Source organism: Nomascus leucogenys, chromosome X, assembly GCF_006542625.1.
Source record: "Nomascus leucogenys isolate Asia chromosome X, Asia_NLE_v1, whole genome shotgun sequence".
NCBI classification, from domain to species: Eukaryota; Metazoa; Chordata; class Mammalia; order Primates; family Hylobatidae; genus Nomascus; species Nomascus leucogenys.
Window position 1 is genome coordinate 135,649,657 of NC_044406.1, and position 18,552 is coordinate 135,668,208.

Below are 18,552 nucleotides of genomic sequence, written 5' to 3' on the forward strand. Positions count from 1 at the left end.
GATGCTAGTGACTCGCCATCTCTGACTGGCTTTCTGTGCAAACTGTCCCTCTAGAGCAAGTGCTAGGCCTTGGAGTAGAGTTCTGAAAAAGGTTACGGTTCTCTACTACAGGGAGAACCAGCTCCTAGGGCCTTGACACTGGTACACAAAGTAGGACACCTCTGACCAATGCCAAAATGACTTTTAGAAAGTTCACACCCGGTCATTGTGTCCCTGCTCATGCTCCAGCTCACAAGATCTCTGGTTTCTGCCTTTCAGGGTGTGGTGATGTCCACTTCTTCCTCAGAGTTCTTTGTGACTTGTCTGCTTCTCCACTTGGTAGTAAACTCCTCAGGCATAGGAAGATGTCTTCTCTAGCTCTGTAAATGTAAGCTGAATGATCCTTGGAATGAATGAGTAGAACATAGAGGGGAATGAACCAATGAATAAGCTGTATCTGCTAGCCATTGCAGAATGCTAAATTTTGGAAACTGTTTTGAGCATTTTAGAGAAACTATTGATAGACACTCTCAGTCTTCAAGGCTTGGAGGCCGATGAACCCATATTCTGGCACTGGGCAGAAGGGAGAACTTTGCATCTGCATGTAGGGCCCATTTACCCACTGACCATGATGCATTTCTCTGGTCCAGTTAAGCTTCTTATCCTTCTATAGCACTTGTGCAATGTCTGAAAACATGTGATTTCTTCAACTTCCAACAAGTACACAATTTTATACCGCCAGTGGTAATTTGCCCTGGTTGTTCTGTTGTTTCTGCTGTTGTTGTTGTCGTCATTTAATGCAATTTACAAGGACAAAACAAAACTTCTGGCTGCCATTTCACATACCACCGTGACAGCTGCACATGGTAAGAAAAGCCAAAAACAGCTAGTTTCGAAATTCAAGCCACTCATTTTATTACTTTTCCCCGGTTAAGATTCGTTCATACCACTTTGGGGTGGTGCTGATATTCCTAACATAAGCCAATTGATTTTGGTCAGTCCTGAGAGCAGTGAGTGGTCTTCACTTATACACAGTGTGTTTGTAACTCTGCTATTTCTTTATGACTAGCACAGTATAAGGTGAACGTTTTTGGAAGGCTGTTAAGCGTATGTTCTCCTGGTAGGATTAAATGTGACATAAAAATACTTGATAGTATACGAATAAGCTCCCACTGCTGGTTTAAACCAAGAAAAAAAGAGGTTTATTTTACTAGTTCATGAGCACAGATTCTACATTCTTTGTGAGAATTATCTTTTTAGGTTTTTGTTTTTATTTGTTCTTATCATTTTGATAGCCATATTAATCATTTCTTTTATTCTTTTGTTTGCTTTGTTGACTTTTAATTTGGAAATGTCTGCTTTGGCAGAATAATTACATCACAAGGAGGCCCTTTCCCCCACCCACCTACCCAGAAAGGTCTCCTGACTCCGTTATGTTCTATGAATTGCCCTAGTTCAAGATTGATACAGATCAAAGAAGCAGAATGGGGTTGAAAGAGCAGCCTCTAGCAATGGCCTTGACCATGTCAATTCCCTGTGCATTCATATAGATCTGGAATCATATAGATCTATTCTGCCCAGCTTGTTCCACAGCAGCTGGTGGGCAGAACCACTCTTCCAAGCCCTGTAGTTATTCTGCACTGCAAGAGGCAAGATTACAACCGAGGACTCATTCATTAATAAAATTGTTTAAGTTGGCTTTCTGAATGACAGTGTGGTCTCAGGAACTTAAAAGACTTCACCAAGTCCCTGCTGCAAACAAAAAGTCTGCATTGTGATTTGTCAGAGCTAGACTGACATCCAGTTTAGAGTTTAGAATCTTTCTCCATACCCCACTTTTGAGACAAATTACAAATCTTGAGGTTCATCAACATTCTAGTACAATATGACCCCCCAAGGTTTAAGAGCCCTTTAGAGATTTGAAGACAACTGTGATGTTCCCACTAACTCTCCCTTCTTCCCCCAATTCTTTGCCCCTATCTTGGCCGCTGGCCTCTGAACTCATCACAGAGCACTGGAGTGAGGGCCTCTGGGTAAGTAAGGCTCTGCTAAACTGATCGAATGCTCCAGGTACATTTGTCCCTGTAGAGAGGAAAGCTCCTCTTTTCCAAACAATCTACTTTATTCCTGCTCCCCTACATCCCACTTGCAAGGGTAGCAGCCACGTCCCCCATCTGTCCTGCCCAAGCTCATTGTCCAAGCCAACTCCAACTCAGAAATTTCCCCCAGAGAAGAGGTTCCTGAAGGCTAAGCCTTGCTCTGTAACCCTGAACTAGATTTATGTCTATTTCTCACTCTCTCATTATATAAAGATTTTCAAATAATATTAGACTAGGAATTGAGAAAGAGAATGAGCTCTCACAATTGTTTCTAGAGCCATCACAATCCTATCCAGCAACGTCTTTTACGGGCTTTTAATTTTTTTGTTTACAGTTATTACCTTTGAAACCAAATCTTGACTTTCTGGTATGCTCTTGGACTTTCTAAGGGATTTAAAAATTCAGGAGTTTGATGCCAATAATTGCTTTTATGAGCTAGCATTGCTTATTTTCTATAGATGAATCCCATTTTAAATACTCAATTATTTTCTTCACAGAAACCCACAAAGTACATATTCTAGTTTGCATCAGAATTGAATATGACCCAGAAATTCTTAATGTTATTAAGCTAGACTATTGTATCTAAAATGTGTACACATCCAACTAATGCATATTGAAGATCTTGAGTACCACACTTGAGATCTGAATGAAGAGCCCAGGATTGTGATATTTGATCCATACTGAATGTATTTGCTAGAGTGCATTGTACAGATGGTTCAGGTGTGTTAGATTTCTCTCTGTAAATGAATTGGTCAGTAGATAAAAGAACACGACTCAAGGCTGAACAGGGTTCAGCAGGCCCCAAGCTTCATCATTAAAAATGGGGTGTTTTTTAATATGAGGCTGGCTGTGTAAAGCAGACCTCATGAACTCAGGGGTCTGAGAGGCCAGGCCAGATTATCAGTTGGGATGTATTCAGTCCCAATTAGCAGACAGCACAGTTCACACTGGCTTCAACAATAAAGGGGACTTACTGATTCCTCAAAGTTAAAGTCCAGCGGTTGGGCGGACTTCAAGGTTGGTTTGAATCAACAGTTTCTCAGTGTCATCAAAGATGCTGTTTCTTTCTGGCTGTCTACTCTGCCTTCCGTGGCATGAGCCTCATCCTAAGGCTGGCTCCCCCTTGTGGGCACACGATAGCGCCAGCAACTCCAGAGGCTACAAATTTCCTCCTGCCCCATTCAGAGAGCAGGAGAATGGCTTCTAGAATCTCTGTCAGAAGAGCCAGGAAGCTTCTTTCCCAGAAGCCCCCCAAATTTCATGCTTTTTAGTCTGAATGGATCCGATGCCTACTAGCCTACTATGCTGCTTCATGTCAGCTGTGTCCCCCACTAGAATCTTGTATGGAGCCAGGATCCCCCTAAGCATAGAGGTGGTATGGGCCAAATGAAGCTGCCTAAATGAAAACGGGGAAAGGTGTCAAGAGAAGGAAGACGTAGTGCTGGCAACCAACAGTATTTGTTGCAATCAATCTCTTGGCCATCCTCATTCATACACACCTTCCTTCCCATGCATACACCTCCCAAAATGCGCACTCTTAGGGAAAACCTATTTACCCCTTTCCCAAAGGGATCCAACTCCAATCCGGAAACCCTAAGTGATGTGTCATCCTCTGAATTTGGTCAGTATATAGCTCTTCATGTTTCAGGGACCACTGGTCACCATGCTTACCTTGGCATAGAAAGTAAGAGTGCAATAAAAAGAAAAAAATTTCAATTGGGAAAGAGGAAGTTGGAAAGCAGCACACGGTAGTCACTGATCCATCATCCATATCACATCCTGCTGGACAGCAGTAGCAAGGCTTGACCAGGGGTCAGGTGGTCCATGCATCTCTGAGACTCAGTTTTCTATTCTGTATAATGAGAGGATTAGATTAAACTAGTGGTTCTCACATTGGAATGTGGCCTGGAGAGCTTGTTAAAATGCAGATTACGGGGTTCCATCCCCAGAGTTTCTGACTCCATAGATACAGGTGGGGCCCTGGAATTTGCATTTCAAGTAATAGATTTCCAGGGGCTGCTGCTGCTGCTGCTACTGCTGCTGCTGCTGCTGCTGCTACTGCTGCTGCTGCTGCTGCTGCTAGTACAAGGACACCGCTGCCCCTCCACTTTGAGAACCTCTGATTTAGATTATCCTTACGGGCCCTTCTGATTCTGACATTTAGGACTCAGGGATTTTTCTTAGCTATCTCTTCTGCACTATACTGACTTATGATGGATTGTTTTATAAATGGGACACACCCAACTCTACTGTGTGAACAACTTAAAAACATATCATGGAGTTCCTGCTTTGGTTTGTAATCTAATTTTCAACAATTGAGGCTGAAAGTGAAGGACACCTTAGCGCTTCAGGAAAGTAAATTTTCTGGAATTGAAGAAATTAGAAACAGAAAGGTAAAGGCTTTCCCATCCTCCCCAACCCCATCTACTACAGCACAGCGGTCTGTGGGATGATTCCACGTGACTGCAGAAAGCAGCTCTTTTCCCAAGGACATCCTGGATCATTAGGCCACATTTTGCAAGCATTCTCCCTATGTGACCTGGGTGTTCATTGGGTCTTAGAATAGGAGTGGCACTGGGTGAAGCTGTGACATAGATCAAGTTGGTTTGGGAACTTTGCCAACTTTCTTCCCCAGGGCCCCTCACCTGGCCAACATCTATTCATCCTCAGGTCACAGCTTAAACCTCATTTCCTCCAAGAAGCCTCCTCTAACCAACGCCTCACCCCAGCCTAGGTCAGGTTCTCCTGTTATTTGTTCTCTAGTGTCCTACAATGTTCCTTTATAGCACTTAACAGCGTTTATTAAAAATCCTCACTGACGTGCTCCACCATCTGCCTTGTCCATCAATGTTCTCACAACACAGGTCCTGGATCACTGTAAATGCTCAGTAAATGTGTGTTGCACAAGTGCTATCAAAGGCAGACTGGGAGCAGATTCCAGTCACAGTATTTTATTACAGTGGTGAACTATCAAGCAATCTATATAACACATCCCACAGTGTATGATTATGCATGCTCCAAAGGAATGAAACACAAGTCTTCAGAAGACACAAACACACAGCTGAAGAGTCCCAGTGTCCCTGGCATCTACAGCCAACTTTTTCATGGCCCTCCTCCTTCTCTCTGGGAAGCTGGTGCCTTCCAGTGCCCAAGGTATCTCTCTACCAGGCACCCTGGGCCTCCCTTCTTCAGACAACAGCCCCTTGAGTCAACGCCCAGCTCCCTCTTCCCCCATGCCCATTTGGGTTATTGATAGATACTTAGGTGAAGACAATAGAAGACCCTCCAGCTTACAGAGTGCCCAACTCAGCAGGGCCTAGAGAGCTAATCTGGGTCAACACCACATTTTTCCCCTGAGAAAGTGGGAGTCCAGCAAGGCTGTAAAATGATGAGCTCCAAATAACAGCCTGAGTCTCCTGACTTCTGGCTGCATCTTGAATGCATCTGCAGGCAGCTTCAAATGTGGGAATAAGATATGAACTTATGACACTCTATAGTTTATCACCATTGCTATAATTCTCTGCCACTAAATATAATTTTACCATTAAATCAAACCAAACCAAACACTTAAAATAATTTCTTTAGAGAAGCCAGATTATTTATTACAAATAACGTCTACAAACTGACTAAAAGTACATCCCACATATGTTGAATTTGAAAACTGTGCCTAAGTTTAAGGTAATTGATGGATTCCATTCTCATTAGATATTCACACATCAAAAAAGTTGTCTGCTTTCCCAGGCACAGTGGTAGATTATGCTTATGCTCATCATTTTTCTTCCCAGAGCTGGCTCTTCCTTTGAAACAGACCCATATAAACCACCCATTTGCTAGGTTGCAAGCCCTTCATGAGGGAGAGAGAAGTATGGTGGGACACCAGAACCTTCTCTACAGAAATGAGCAGCATGTTTGCTAAGGGCTGCCGGACTTTGGCAGATAGAGACCATCAGAGGACTCAACTGAATCCCCTTTTATCAGGAACCCTAGGAGAGTAGAGTTGTCAGGAGTTTCCCCATGACTTACATTGTCTTTTTTAAAACAACTAGTTCATGACTGAGGTGAAGAAGGAAAATAACAGAAAAATATATCTAGCCCAAGGAATCTACAGAATAACAATAAAACTCAGGCAGCAATGAACCCACTGATCTGTGAGCCAAGTGCTTCAGGGAGGGGCTGGGGCACTTCTCATGTGGCTCACTGTCTTAGTCAGTTCGGGCTGCTATGACAAAATACCATAGACTGGGTGGCTTAGAGACAATGGAAATGCATTGTGCATAGTTCTGGAGGCTGGGAACTTCAAGATCAAGACATTGGCAGATTCGGTGTCTGGTGAGGGTTCTCTTCCTGATTAGTAGATGGTGCCTTCTTGCTGCATTCTCGTATGATGGAAGAGTCAAGGTAGCTTCCTTGGGCTTCTTCTTATAAGAGCACTAATCTCATTCAGGAGAGCTCCACCCCATCATCTAATCACCTCCTCAAGACCTTGCCTCCTAATGACATCATATTGTGGGTTAGGTGTCAACATATGAATTTGGGGGAACACAAATACTAGGTAGGTGCAAAAGTAATTGCGGTTTTTGCCATGGCCAAAACCGCAATTACTTTTGCACCAGGCTAATATATACCACAGCTCTCTCTGTGGTTGTTCACTGAGGCAGTGGGGGGTGTGGCAGAGGGATGAGGGAAAAAGGGTTCCCTTGATGTTTGTGGCAGAAAGAAGAGCTAGATAACCAAGTACTCCTTTGTGTCTGCTTAGGTCTGCCAGAAGTCAGGCACCCGTATCGGGTTAGACATTGACGGAATGTATTGGGGGAAATGCCTGTGAAAGATAAACAGGGAAGAGCAAGAGAAGGTGGGCAGAGACTCAGACCACAATGCAGGTGGTCTGTGACAACTGGGGCCAGAAGGAGGATTGGGTAAGAAGAGTCTCAGACAGTAACACAGTTCAGGAAAAGTTCAACCAGGCCAATAGAGAGTCCTTGAGCCAAAGTCACCTACTGGAGGAGTCCTGCTCCTCACAGAAATGGGCCTGCATTACTATGCTCACCATGTTCAGTCATTGGCCGGGAGTACCGCCCAGGCCAAGTGCAGCAAAAATGATGGATCTAAGGGGGTGGCTGCTGGAGGCAATTATGCTTCCCGTGGCAGGAGATGTCAGCAGCCACTGGTATGGTCACTACATCCTTCCATTGGTAGTTGTGGCTGGGAAGGCAGAGTCCCTGGCAGGCAGTAGACAGCTACAGGAACAGAAACAGGTGGTAGGATTAGACTGACTACTTTGGATAACAAAGCCAAGGCTGGCTTGACTGGCTGATAGCTAGACTATTTCTTTGTTACTTTCTCACTCAGTGTTTAGATTGTTGTTTTTTCCCCCTTTCCATTGTTTGTTGAATTCCCCATCTGAACCCAGGTCTAGAAAAATAAAACCCTATGCATTTGGAAGAACTTTAAAGTGAATTAGCTTGTAGGCTTTAGTTGCCATCATAAGCATCTAAAGATATTCAGGCCTCAGAGTTGGGGCAGACTGGAGAAACTAAAGTTATTTGAGAAATAAGCAAACTGAATATTTGGCCTCCTAATTATTCTACAAAGAGTCTAAGTTTTGCCTGCCTGATACCTATGAATCACTATTTCTTAATTTTCTTAGTTTCACAGAATCAGAGGACATGAATACTGAAAGATCTTGGAGGTTGTCTAGTTCGACTACATCATTGTAGGGAAACTGTGGCCGTAAAAGGGGAAGGTACACCAATATTCCTTATGAATCAAGATATAAAAATCTTCAACAAAATACTAGCAAACTCAATCCAGCAACATATGTATAAAGGATTATACACCATGACCAAGTGAGATTTATCCCTGGAATGCAAGGCTGGTTCAATCTATGAAAATCAATCAATGTAATACACTATATTAACAGAATAAAGGACAAAAAATACATGATCATCTCAATAGATGTAAAAAGGAAAGGGACTTTCTCAAGTTCACACAGCTAATGGCAAAGCTGAAATTAAAACTCAGGTCATCTGACTTCTAGGCCAGAGTTCTTTATACTGGTAAGGGTAGGGGTGGAGGGCTGAACCAGACCTTGCAAGAGTGTCCACTGCACTGAATCCTGTACTGAGGGATTTCTGTTTGTTTTTTCATCCTGTCCTCACAATACCCCCAAGCAGTGGGCTCTGTTGTTATTCCCCCTCCTTTTGCATGAGGAAACTGAGGCTTAGAGAGGTAACACTGGTTGTCTGAGGTCACACAGCTGCCAAGTATATGAGGAGCTAAGCCTAGATTTCAGGTCTCCTGCCTTGTCTCTGATATTTTCCAGTGCCCATCACTGCTCTCCTCACTGAATAGTGCCACAGGGTTAACCTGATTCCATTGGTTCTTAGATCACCTACTGCCAAGCACAGTGGATGGGCTTTTTGTTGTAAGTGGATGAGAGTGCCCTCAAAATTCTCTGGAGGAATAGCCTCCTCTCCTGTGCCAGTGTGTGACAACTCTCAGAGCCCCAGCTGCTGGCCTCACTGTAATTGGGCTAAGTGGCCATTTATATACACTAATGACTAGAAGGTCTTTTCAAGGAATGGAGGACCACAAAGAAGCAGGCAGCTCTGGGGAAGCCAGAAGCTGAATGGCTGGGAGGTGGGACAGGGGCAGGGGACAGTGGGGATAAGATAGAAACAAGGCTGTTCTTTGCTCCTTGAGAAGCTGGGTAACAAGCTGGCTTGGCTTCTGGCAGAGTCTGACCCAGTGATAGCTCTTGCCTCTTGGTGGGACAAAAAAGGGGAGACAGGCATCTCAGAGAATGAGGTGGAGAGAGACACAACTGGGCCAGGACCCAGAAAAGAAAGTTACCTTTTTCATCTTAGACCTGGGCATCCCAGATGGAACTGTGCTGAGGTTCTGGTTAGTCTAGCTTCCTCCAGGTGTGCATCACACGGGTCCTGCTAGGGAGCCTTCCCAGTTGAGATTAAGGAGGTTGCATTCAAAATGGCCAACTGCCCAAGATTGCACCTCTGTCACTGTTGGGGACAGTGGGGGTAAACATGCCTGATGTTCTGCCCTGGAAGGGCTCCAGAGCCTTTGGATTGAAGCCACAAAGGAGGTCTGGCATTTGGCTACCATTCCTTCATCTGGTTCACTATCAAGGATCCCTCATCTCACCCATTCTGCTCCCCTGTTCTAATGTGGGCTTCCGTAAGCCTCTGTCCCATCTTCCAAAATGCAGTCTGGAGAGCGAGGCACCAAGGCTGCAGGCCATTTGCAGGGCATAGCCCTGGAGGCTAAAGTAGAGGTGCAGTGGCTTTCCTAACACTGGTCTGCATGTTGAAATCAGAAATACAGGGTACCCTTTTCGGGAAGAATCAAAGCAAGGTTGAAACAGGCCAGCAACGTATGGGACACTTTCTTCTCTTCCCTTTCGTGAAATTTGCTTCTCATTTAGATCTGTTTTCACCAGGAAATGCATCAAAGCCGCAGACTCTGCCTTCCATCCTTCTCTTCTCTTCTCTCTTCAGGTCTTTCAGACCAGGGAAAGTGGCTGCCTTTGGGATAGTCGCAACAAGGTGCCCTGGACTGAAAATTGAGAGTGATGAGTTCCACTCTGCCCTGGCTTGGGGCAAGGCCCTTTCCTGCTATGAGTCTCAGTGTCCCCACCTACCAAGTGGGGAGTTGGTGTCAGACAATGTTTCTTAGTGGGTGGCATTCCAGGGGTCCACACACAAAGACTAAGTCCCTGCAAAACAGTGTGGATAGATGCTTTCTGTAGGTCTTGCTGACTCTCATACTCTCTGTCTTTAACTTGCTTGGCAATTCTTGAGCAAACCATTGGGCCTCTTCATCTACAGAGAATGATGACCTGACTAGGTGATCTCTCATTTCTCCTCAAGTTACAAAAGTGTTAGGGTGGTAAGGAGAGGAGGTGGCCCCAGGAAAACCAGATGGGTCAGAAGAAGACAGAAGGTGGAGCCTTCGGTGACAGGAGAGCAGAGAATGATGTCCGCCGCCCATAAATGTAGGGAAGGAAGGATACCAGAAAGGTTACCGTGAAAGAGAGGAGTAATAGGAAAGCACAGGTCATTTGTAGTTGAAATACATACTTGAGTGTCTATGTGGACAAAATCTGGGGTAGGAAGGCAGGCTTCAAATCCTGAACCTCGGAAGGGTCGGCATTCCTGACAAGAGCTCAGAGAGCCAACACCAGACAAACTCTAAGTCCCATGAAGAGAGTGTTCTGAGCCAGGTACTTGCAGCCTTGAACCCACCCTAATCCCCTCTGCCTGGAGCAGGTCCAGAAGGAGCGTGGTTTGCTGCAGAAAAGACAAGTCAGTCAGGCCAAAATTCCAAAGCAACTTTTTAAGCCTATAAATGATGATGATTTTATATAAACTTGAGTTGTTCCTTCAACATAGCACCATATTTTCTACTTATATGATTCTGGTTTTCTCTAAAGGAAAGCTTTTTTTGGAATCCACACCATACATACGGAAGAGTATATAAAACATATAATAATAAAACCAACAGTCATGTACCCACCAACCAGGTTCAGAAATAGAACATTCAGAATGTTTTAGAAGCCCCTTGTGTGCCCCTCCCTCTTCCCAGAGATAACAACTATCCTGGCTTCCAAGAGCCAACCCTAGAAATAGACCCTAGGCTCTGGCACGCTTTGCGCTCATCCTAGTGAGATCATGCACGTCACCAATCTCTTTAGGTAGTATTCTGTGCAGATTTCCACAGATGGCTCATCTATTTTTTGTTGATCCTTATTAGTTTCAATTTTGTCTTTTTAAACATATTTTATGACTTTCTGATTATAAGAGTAATATGTGCTTTTTGTAGTAAACTTGGAAAATGCAGAAAAGTGGAGAGAAAACACAAACCTCATGGCATAATACAATATATAAACATTTAATGTATAAATAATCCAGAAACAACTACTGTGTGAACATGTTGGAGTGCAGTATTTCAGTCATTTTTTTTCTATGTAGAAATATATGTTTCACATTACTGATATCAAGTTGTGTATATAGCTTTTCCCTTTATTGTGGAATATAACATTGATGCAGAAAAGTGTGCAAGGCCTATATGTACAGTTTAATAAAGAAGTAAAAAATGGGCCAGGCACAGTGGCTCAAGCCTGTAATCCCAGCACTTTGGGAGACCCAGGCGGGTGAATCACGAGGTCAGGAGTTCGAGACAAGCCTGGCCAAGATGGTGAAACCCCGTCTCTACTAAAAATACAAAAATTAGCTGAGCGTGGTGGTGCCTGCCTGTAATCCCAGCTACTGGGGAGGCTGAGGCAGGAGAATGGCTTGAACCCAGAAGGCAGAGGTTGCAGTGAGCCGAGACCACACTACTGCACTCCAGCCTGGGAGACAGAGCAAGACTCCATCTCAGAAACAAACAAACAAAAAGAAGCAAAAAATTAAAACCTGCTGTCAACACTGATCAGGTCAAGAAATAGAATATTGATAACCCCCAAGTAGATCCCCATGTAACCTTCCTGATCCAAGATAATTATTCTGCTTTTCTACATAGCTTCATCACTTATTAATAGACTTAAACTTGTAATTGCTTCATTTTCAAAACCTTAGTGGCGGGGCCGAGTACGGTGGCTTACACCTGTAATCCCAGCACTTTGGGAGGCTGAGGCAGGCAGATCGCTTGAGCCCAGAGTTTGAGACCAACCTGGGCAACATGGGGAAACCCTGTCTCTACTAAAAATACAAAAATTAGCTGGGAGTGGTGGTACATGCCTGTAGTCCCAGCTACCTGGGAAGCTGAGGTGGGAGGATCACTTGAGCCCACCAGGGAGGTGGAGGTTTCAGTGAGCCGTGATTGTGCTACTGCACTCCAGCCTAGGTGAACAGAGTGAGACCCTGCCTCAATACAAAACAAACAAACAAACAAAAACCTTGGCCAGGTGCAGTGGCTCACACCTGTAACCCCAGCACTTTGGGAGGCCAAGGTGGGCGGATCACCTGAGGTCAGGAGTTCGAGACCAGCCTGGCCAATATGGCGAAATCCCGTCTCTACTAAAAATACAAAAATTAGCCGGGCGTGGTGGCATGTGCCTGTAATCCTAGCTACTCAGGAGGCTGAGGCAGGAGAATCCCTTCAACCTAGGAGGCGAAGGTTGTGGTGAGTTGAGATCGTGCCACTACACTCCAGCCTGGGCGACAGAGCGAGATTCCATCCCAAAACAAACAAACAAACAAACAACAACAACAAAAAAAAAACCTTAGTGGAAAACACAATCTAAGCATTTAAGGGAAGAGTCCCAGGCCATTAGTAGATGAAGGCTTTCAGAAGTAGAGAGGCTGACCTGTCCCTGGTCATTATCTGCCTTCAGCTTCCCGGGAATGTGTAGAGCCCACCACCATCAGGACGCTAGCAGAGTTGTGGACATGGTATTGGATATGCAGGAGAAATGTGGCCAAAGAGATTGGACTGCCCTCTGTGTTTTGCTTTCAAGCTCACTGCAGCCTGCCTCCAGTACCTCCAGTTCCCAGGTGTGGGGCAACACAGAACATCCCTGTGGGGTGAAGTGAGTGGCCTCCGCTGATCCGGCCAGCAGGACCAGGAAAGCAGAGCAGGAAATTCACCAGACAAGGGTCAAGCCAGACCTCTTCCAGGGTGGGGGACAGGCAGATGCCTGGGGGCACAGAGTCAGAGAGGGAATTCAGAGATCTGCCTGCTCCTTAACCAGCTTCCAGCCCAACCCCATTAAGCTGGCCATGTCCCCCCATTCCACTTTACCTCCCAGATCTGGGAACATCTAGAGCTCCTCTTCCTGAGCCTGGGGAAGATTCTGCCACATAGACCACGAACCTTTCCACTTTTCTCCTCTGCTGTCTTGTGATTCAGCTTCCTTTGTGCTGTGTAGTCAGTTAATCCTGGTCTATCTACATTTTAGTTTCATAAATTATGGTGCTGTTATCTCCTCTCCTATTCTCTCTATCCTGGTGGGATTTTGTCTTTAAAAACAAAACAAAACATAAACTCTTACTGAGTTTTAATGAGGCTCTGGGAGGGAGAGAATTTAGATGCATGCATTAAATCTGCTGTCTAATTCTGGAAGTCTCCAAAGGAAATCCTGCCACTCCCTTCTTCGGTTGCCCGAACGTGACGGTTAGTTGAATGGCTCCCTTGGAAACCCAAGGCCTATCAGCAGTGCTTACTGTACCCATCAAGGAGATACTGAGAGAATTTGAGGCTGGGAAGGGAGGTGGGGGTTGGGGTGAGGGTTATGTTTTGAATATTGCTTCTCTGAGCATCTTTGGCACACTCATCAAGTCTCCAGTTCGCTTTCTTGGGTTTTCTCAGCTCATTTCTGTTACATGGTTAGTAAAGGCCAGAGAAAGAAAAGGTGTTGAGGATCCATTACCTTAATTCCAGAATGATTAAGTCAAGAAACCTACAAGCTCTCAGAAGCCAGTGGAATTAGGGTGCACTACTATAACCTTGCAAATGTGCATGTGCCTCCTTCTGAATCACCAGAGTGAAGATTGGGCCAATATCCAATCTAGTCAATAATTTATAAAGCCAGAGCATTCATCCACTTCTTGCAAAGCAGCTGAATATCTATGGGGGTTAGTCATAATCTGAGCTCCTTGCACCAGAGCCATTTGAGCTACAGAATAGCACAGAGTGTCACAGAATAGCCAAAAATGCAGAGTTATTTCAGTATGAAAGAAGGAGGAGCACCTGACTGCTCCTCGCCATGTGCAGAGAAGGAACCCATGCGTTTCCAGACCCAGGGGTTGCTTGGTTTCTGTCTGTACCCCATCTTGCTATTGTGTGACTTGAGTAAGCCCATCTCCACTTCCTCATCTTATTAGCTAGGAACAATCTATCTCAAATTCTTGTGTGCACAGAGTTCAGTGCCCAGCACACTAAAGCATGTTCAGTAAATGTGTTAGCTGATGTTATTTTCACCATATGATTATGATCACTCTCTATTCTACTGATGGGTTTTTTTTTTTTTTGAGACGGAGTCTCGCTCTGTCGCTCAGGCTGGAGTGCAGTGGCGCAACCTCGGCTCACTGCAAGCTCTACCTCCCGGGTTCACGCCATTCTCCTGCCTCAGCCTCTCCGAGTAGCTGGGACTACAGGCACTCGCCACCACGCCCGGCTAATTTTTTTTTTTTTTTTTTTTGTATTTTTTAGTAGAGACGGGGTTTCACCGTGGTCTTGATCTCCTAACCTCGTGATCCGCCCGCCTCGGCCTCCCAAAGTGCTGGGATTACAAGCGTGAGCCACCACGCCCGGCTCCACTGATGGGTTTTATAAACCCACCAGCATTGAAAAGAGATGAGTAGATGTGCTAAAATGAGAGTAAAGGCTCAGTTTATCATTGGTGTTTATCCCAAAAAAAAGACTAGCACAATGCTCACCAGATTATAATCTCCCCAGTGCCTAGAACATCATGCCAGGCTAGTAACATAGTAAAGTCTATTGAATTTTGCAAGTATTTGCTGAGCCCTTTGCCTGGGCTAGATACTGTCGGGGCACCAGAGAGATTTAGAGATGATTAAAACTTGGCCCAGCAAGAATGTTCAGTCAGCCAAGGGTATTCAGCCACAGGAGCTGGACCTGGAAACAGAGGCAGAATTTCCAGGGTGGAGGAGCTTCATCTCGAAAGACACACAGAATTCCCAGAGTACAGTCATGGAGAAAGGGCATTCCAGGCTTGGCAAACCAAGGAGCACAAGCACAGAGGGCCGACCACACATGGCAGCCTGTCTGGAGAGCTCCAAGGAGATTGGTATGACTGGGGGTACGTGACATTATGGAACGCAAAACCTGGCTGCTGAGAGGGTGGATGTGCTTGCACTTGCATCTCTAGTCTGGTGCGAGCCATTGGAGGATTTTTCAAGGGAAGGGAAACTGGGCTGACCTGGTTCCAGCAAGCTCTCTGACAATCATGGGAAGCCCAGGGTCCAGGGGGATGAGTAGGTGTGACCTCCAGGAAATGGGGCACCACTATCAGACTATCTGTCCCATGGCTTACTTCTGTGAGATTCGAAATAGTGTAGACCTTGTCAGTCCATGAGCTAGTAATTATGCCCACCAATTACTGATTTATTTGCCTTTCTGAGATGTGCAGTGATCCCAAGGACAAAGATGGATTTACCTTATGTTTAGAAACTTCTAGAAGTTGAAGTGTTCCTAACCTTTTCTGTGGAGGTTGTACCTCACACTTAGAGTGTGTGATAAGCAGTTTCTTTTCCTAATTAAATAAAGTGGAGAAAAGACACAAGCATCAGCTGTAAAGCTCCCAGTCAGTCACAGTCAAGAGACTGAATCTCATCTCTTTTATTTATTTTTTGTGTTAACTGGGGATTGCATTGGTCTGCACAGTGCTTGCTCCCATCCTGCTCCACTTGATTGAGTGGCTCCAGGCCCCGTCTTGATTGCTGCTGAAATAGAACTGCCCACACTGTCGGGGTATCTTCCGCCGCTGGTCATTTCCATGTACCATCTGCAGCTTTTTCTGCCTGATGGGCTACTGAGGCACTGCAAGCGTATGTTAATGCTGATGGGGGGTCCTGTTTCTTGACCCATCACTAATATCTTGCAAGTCACACGAAGCTACCAGGGATTCCTGAGCAAAAGCTTAAAACGCTTCAGTTCTCTACAAATAAGCCCCATTCATTGCTTTTAGAGTGTGTTATCATGGAGCAGACAAGTAATCAGGACCTGAGTAATATTTGCATATTGAGGTCTTCAAAACTCCAGTGTGGCTATAAAATGGTGTTTAAAGTTATCAAGGAGCTAGGTATGCAGGCAGAGAGAACTGTCCACTGTAGAAAGCAATGTCTCTGCTCATGTCCCAGATAACCTTGCTCCAAGGACAAACTGGAGCTTGATGACATGAAGCTGCAGATGGCCGGTGAGCTCAGCTCTGTACTCACTAACCACCCCATGGGAGGGGCACTGAGCCCTCTATGGTTGGCATAAATCCCATTAGAATGGTAAAGAAATCCTTTTCACAAGTACATAGAAATCACTTGCTACGATTTCATGGGTTTTCTTGACTTTGTTGTTTTTGTTTGGGTTTTAGAGGGTGGGCATGAGTCATCTCTAAAACTGTTCAGGTAGTTAGGTTGTCTTCTTATTCCTATTTTTAAGTATTTATAATTTGTTCTTAAGAATTTGTCTGGAGGTCCACACCTCCCCTTGGAAAACCTTGCCTGTACTTTTCTTAATGGCACATTCTAAGTTTCTATGTTCCAAAACTTGCTTATCATGTAACACGCTAATGACTAAACACATGCACACATCCACACCAATGCAAACGACATGTGGGCTTGGGAACGAGGCAAGCCTGGGTTTGCATCCTGCTCTGCTACTAGTGGGCTGTATGATTTTGGGCAATTTAGTTAACCTCTCTGGGCCTCAGTGGCCTCATTTGTAAAATAAGGGCAATAATAGTCCCTTTCTCATGGATGGCTGTTTATACAGATCGAATAAGACCAAATATTTAAAGAACCTGGGTTAGTGCCTAAAGCACAGCAAATGCTCAATAAATTCAGTGGTGGCAATTTTTATTGTTATTTCAAATATTACATCAAATTATCTACTGAACTATTACCCATTGCAAAGACTTGCCCACAATAGGTGCTTAGTAAGTGTTTATTGCAATAAACTGAAGTGATTCTAACTATGTAGCTTAGATTTCGGGTATGAGCGTTTCCTTCTCCACTGGGATGTTTGCTAATGGACATAGATGATCACTCACAGCTCAGGTATTAAAAGCAGGAGAGTAGCGGTGCTGCTTCATGTAGAAAGAAGAGCAACTTCTCATCAAGGCAGGCTTCCAGCTGGTCGTTTGGACACCACTGTTGCTAAGCACTTGGTGTGCTCGTCAGGGTGCCAGGGCTCTTAGCAGCCACCCATTTGCGTTTTGCAGCTTTTGCTGACATGGATATCAAGTATGAAGTTATTTTAATTGCCTTTGGCTGAAAAAAATGGGTCATATGTTCAATATGTTCAATTCTGCTGAAATCCCTGTCTTCTAAAGCATGATAGAAAGGGGAGGTCCCACCCACACACAAGTCCTAAAATCTTGGGGCCCTAGTGGGGTAGAGTTCAACAAGGGCTGCAGTTCAGGACATGGTTGTTGTGAGATTTACTCGTGACTGTTTGGTTTTGCACTCACCATTTGGTTTTGCAGATTCCTCAGCGTGTTTACACACACATACCTACAAACCGGTTTAGAGTTGTGTGCTCCGTTGTGGGGGGTGGTCAGTGGGGTGGGGTAGGGTGGGATCAGGCTTGGTCAAAGTCATTGCTGATGCATCAGCTATCTGACTTAGCTTTGTTCCCATTTTCAACAAGACAGTGATTTCTCAAGCCAAGGGAGTCTTCACATGAGATCCACGGATGGGTATTAAGTGGTCCAGAAAACACTCCCGAATTAGATGTAAAATGTTGGTGGGCTGGAAAGGGGGAGACACCATAAGTGCTTTTTCTGTGGAGAGAAACCATAGCTTATAACTGGTTCTCAAAGAAGTCTATGACCCAAGACAAGCTAAGATCACAAAGCTGTTTGGTTTCGTTCCACCAAACCAGTTGGTGGGTATAACCACAACACCCAGATGACCCAGCTAGGCACTCAGGGCAGTGACAAGATCAGTCAGAACCATTTTGTGGCCAAGCAGCTGATGGATTGTTCAATCGGTTGTTGTAGACTCATGTAGACAAAGCCTGCAAGCTTGGGGAAGCCAGGCCCCCCCAGGTCAGCCTCGGGCGACAGCCCCCGTCCTGCCAGGCCCTGGGGAGTGAGTCCTTCCTGCCCGGCAGCTCCTTTGCTCATGAGCTGGCCCGAGTCACCTCCTCGTACAGCACCTCAGAGGCAGCGCCCTGGGGCGGCTGGGATCCGAAGGCCTGGAGGCAGGTGCCCGCTCCACTACTGCCTAGCTGCGACGCCGCAGGTAAGTCACTTCCCCCTGAGCCTCGCTTTCCTCATCTGTCAACGGGGCACAGTCCCCTGCTCAGCCTGCCCGCCTGCCTCACAGGGTTGTTGGGAGGAACACAGGAGGTGACAGCTCCGAAGGTAAAGCTCTGTCCGCCCATGAGGGACCTCTAGTGCTTCCTGGGCCTGCTTGTTCCCTACTTTCTGCCCGGCATTCTTTGGCAAAGGGACAACCCAAGCAAGCAGAGTGCTCCAGGAGCCTCAGCCCCACCTCCAGGGAAATGAGTGGGGGATTGTCCAGGGTGCAGCTGCTCTCTCCCTCAGCTGTATGCCTTCCAGTACCCCGTTTCCATACCTGCCTGTCTGTCCCTGAGGCCAGACTGGGAACCTGAGGAGGACAGGGGCTGTGCTTCTGCACCTCCGAAGCCCTGCACCTCCGAAGCCCTGCACCTGATACCTGCCTGCTTGGCACCTAGTGGGTGCTCAGGAACTGCCTCTCCTGCCAGCCGTCTGCTGTGGATTCCAAACCCCGCCCAGGACTCCCACACCCTAGAG

General features: G+C 45.6%; 1 protein-coding gene across 6 annotated transcripts in view; it reads left to right on the top strand.

The window, feature by feature from the left end:
* The window catches only part of MAMLD1 (mastermind like domain containing 1), a 142,299-nt gene that overhangs the window by 113,522 nt on the left and 10,225 nt on the right, over positions 1–18,552 (top strand). Inside the window, exon 7 of one of the 6 annotated variants that reach the window (XM_030807056.1) lies at positions 17,773–18,016. The exons of the other annotated variants lie outside the window; for them this stretch is intronic. Within the exon in view, the coding sequence (XP_030662916.1) occupies positions 17,773–18,016 (244 nt within the window). The remainder of the gene's footprint in view (positions 1–17,772; positions 18,017–18,552) is intronic. 6 annotated transcript variants of the gene reach the window in all.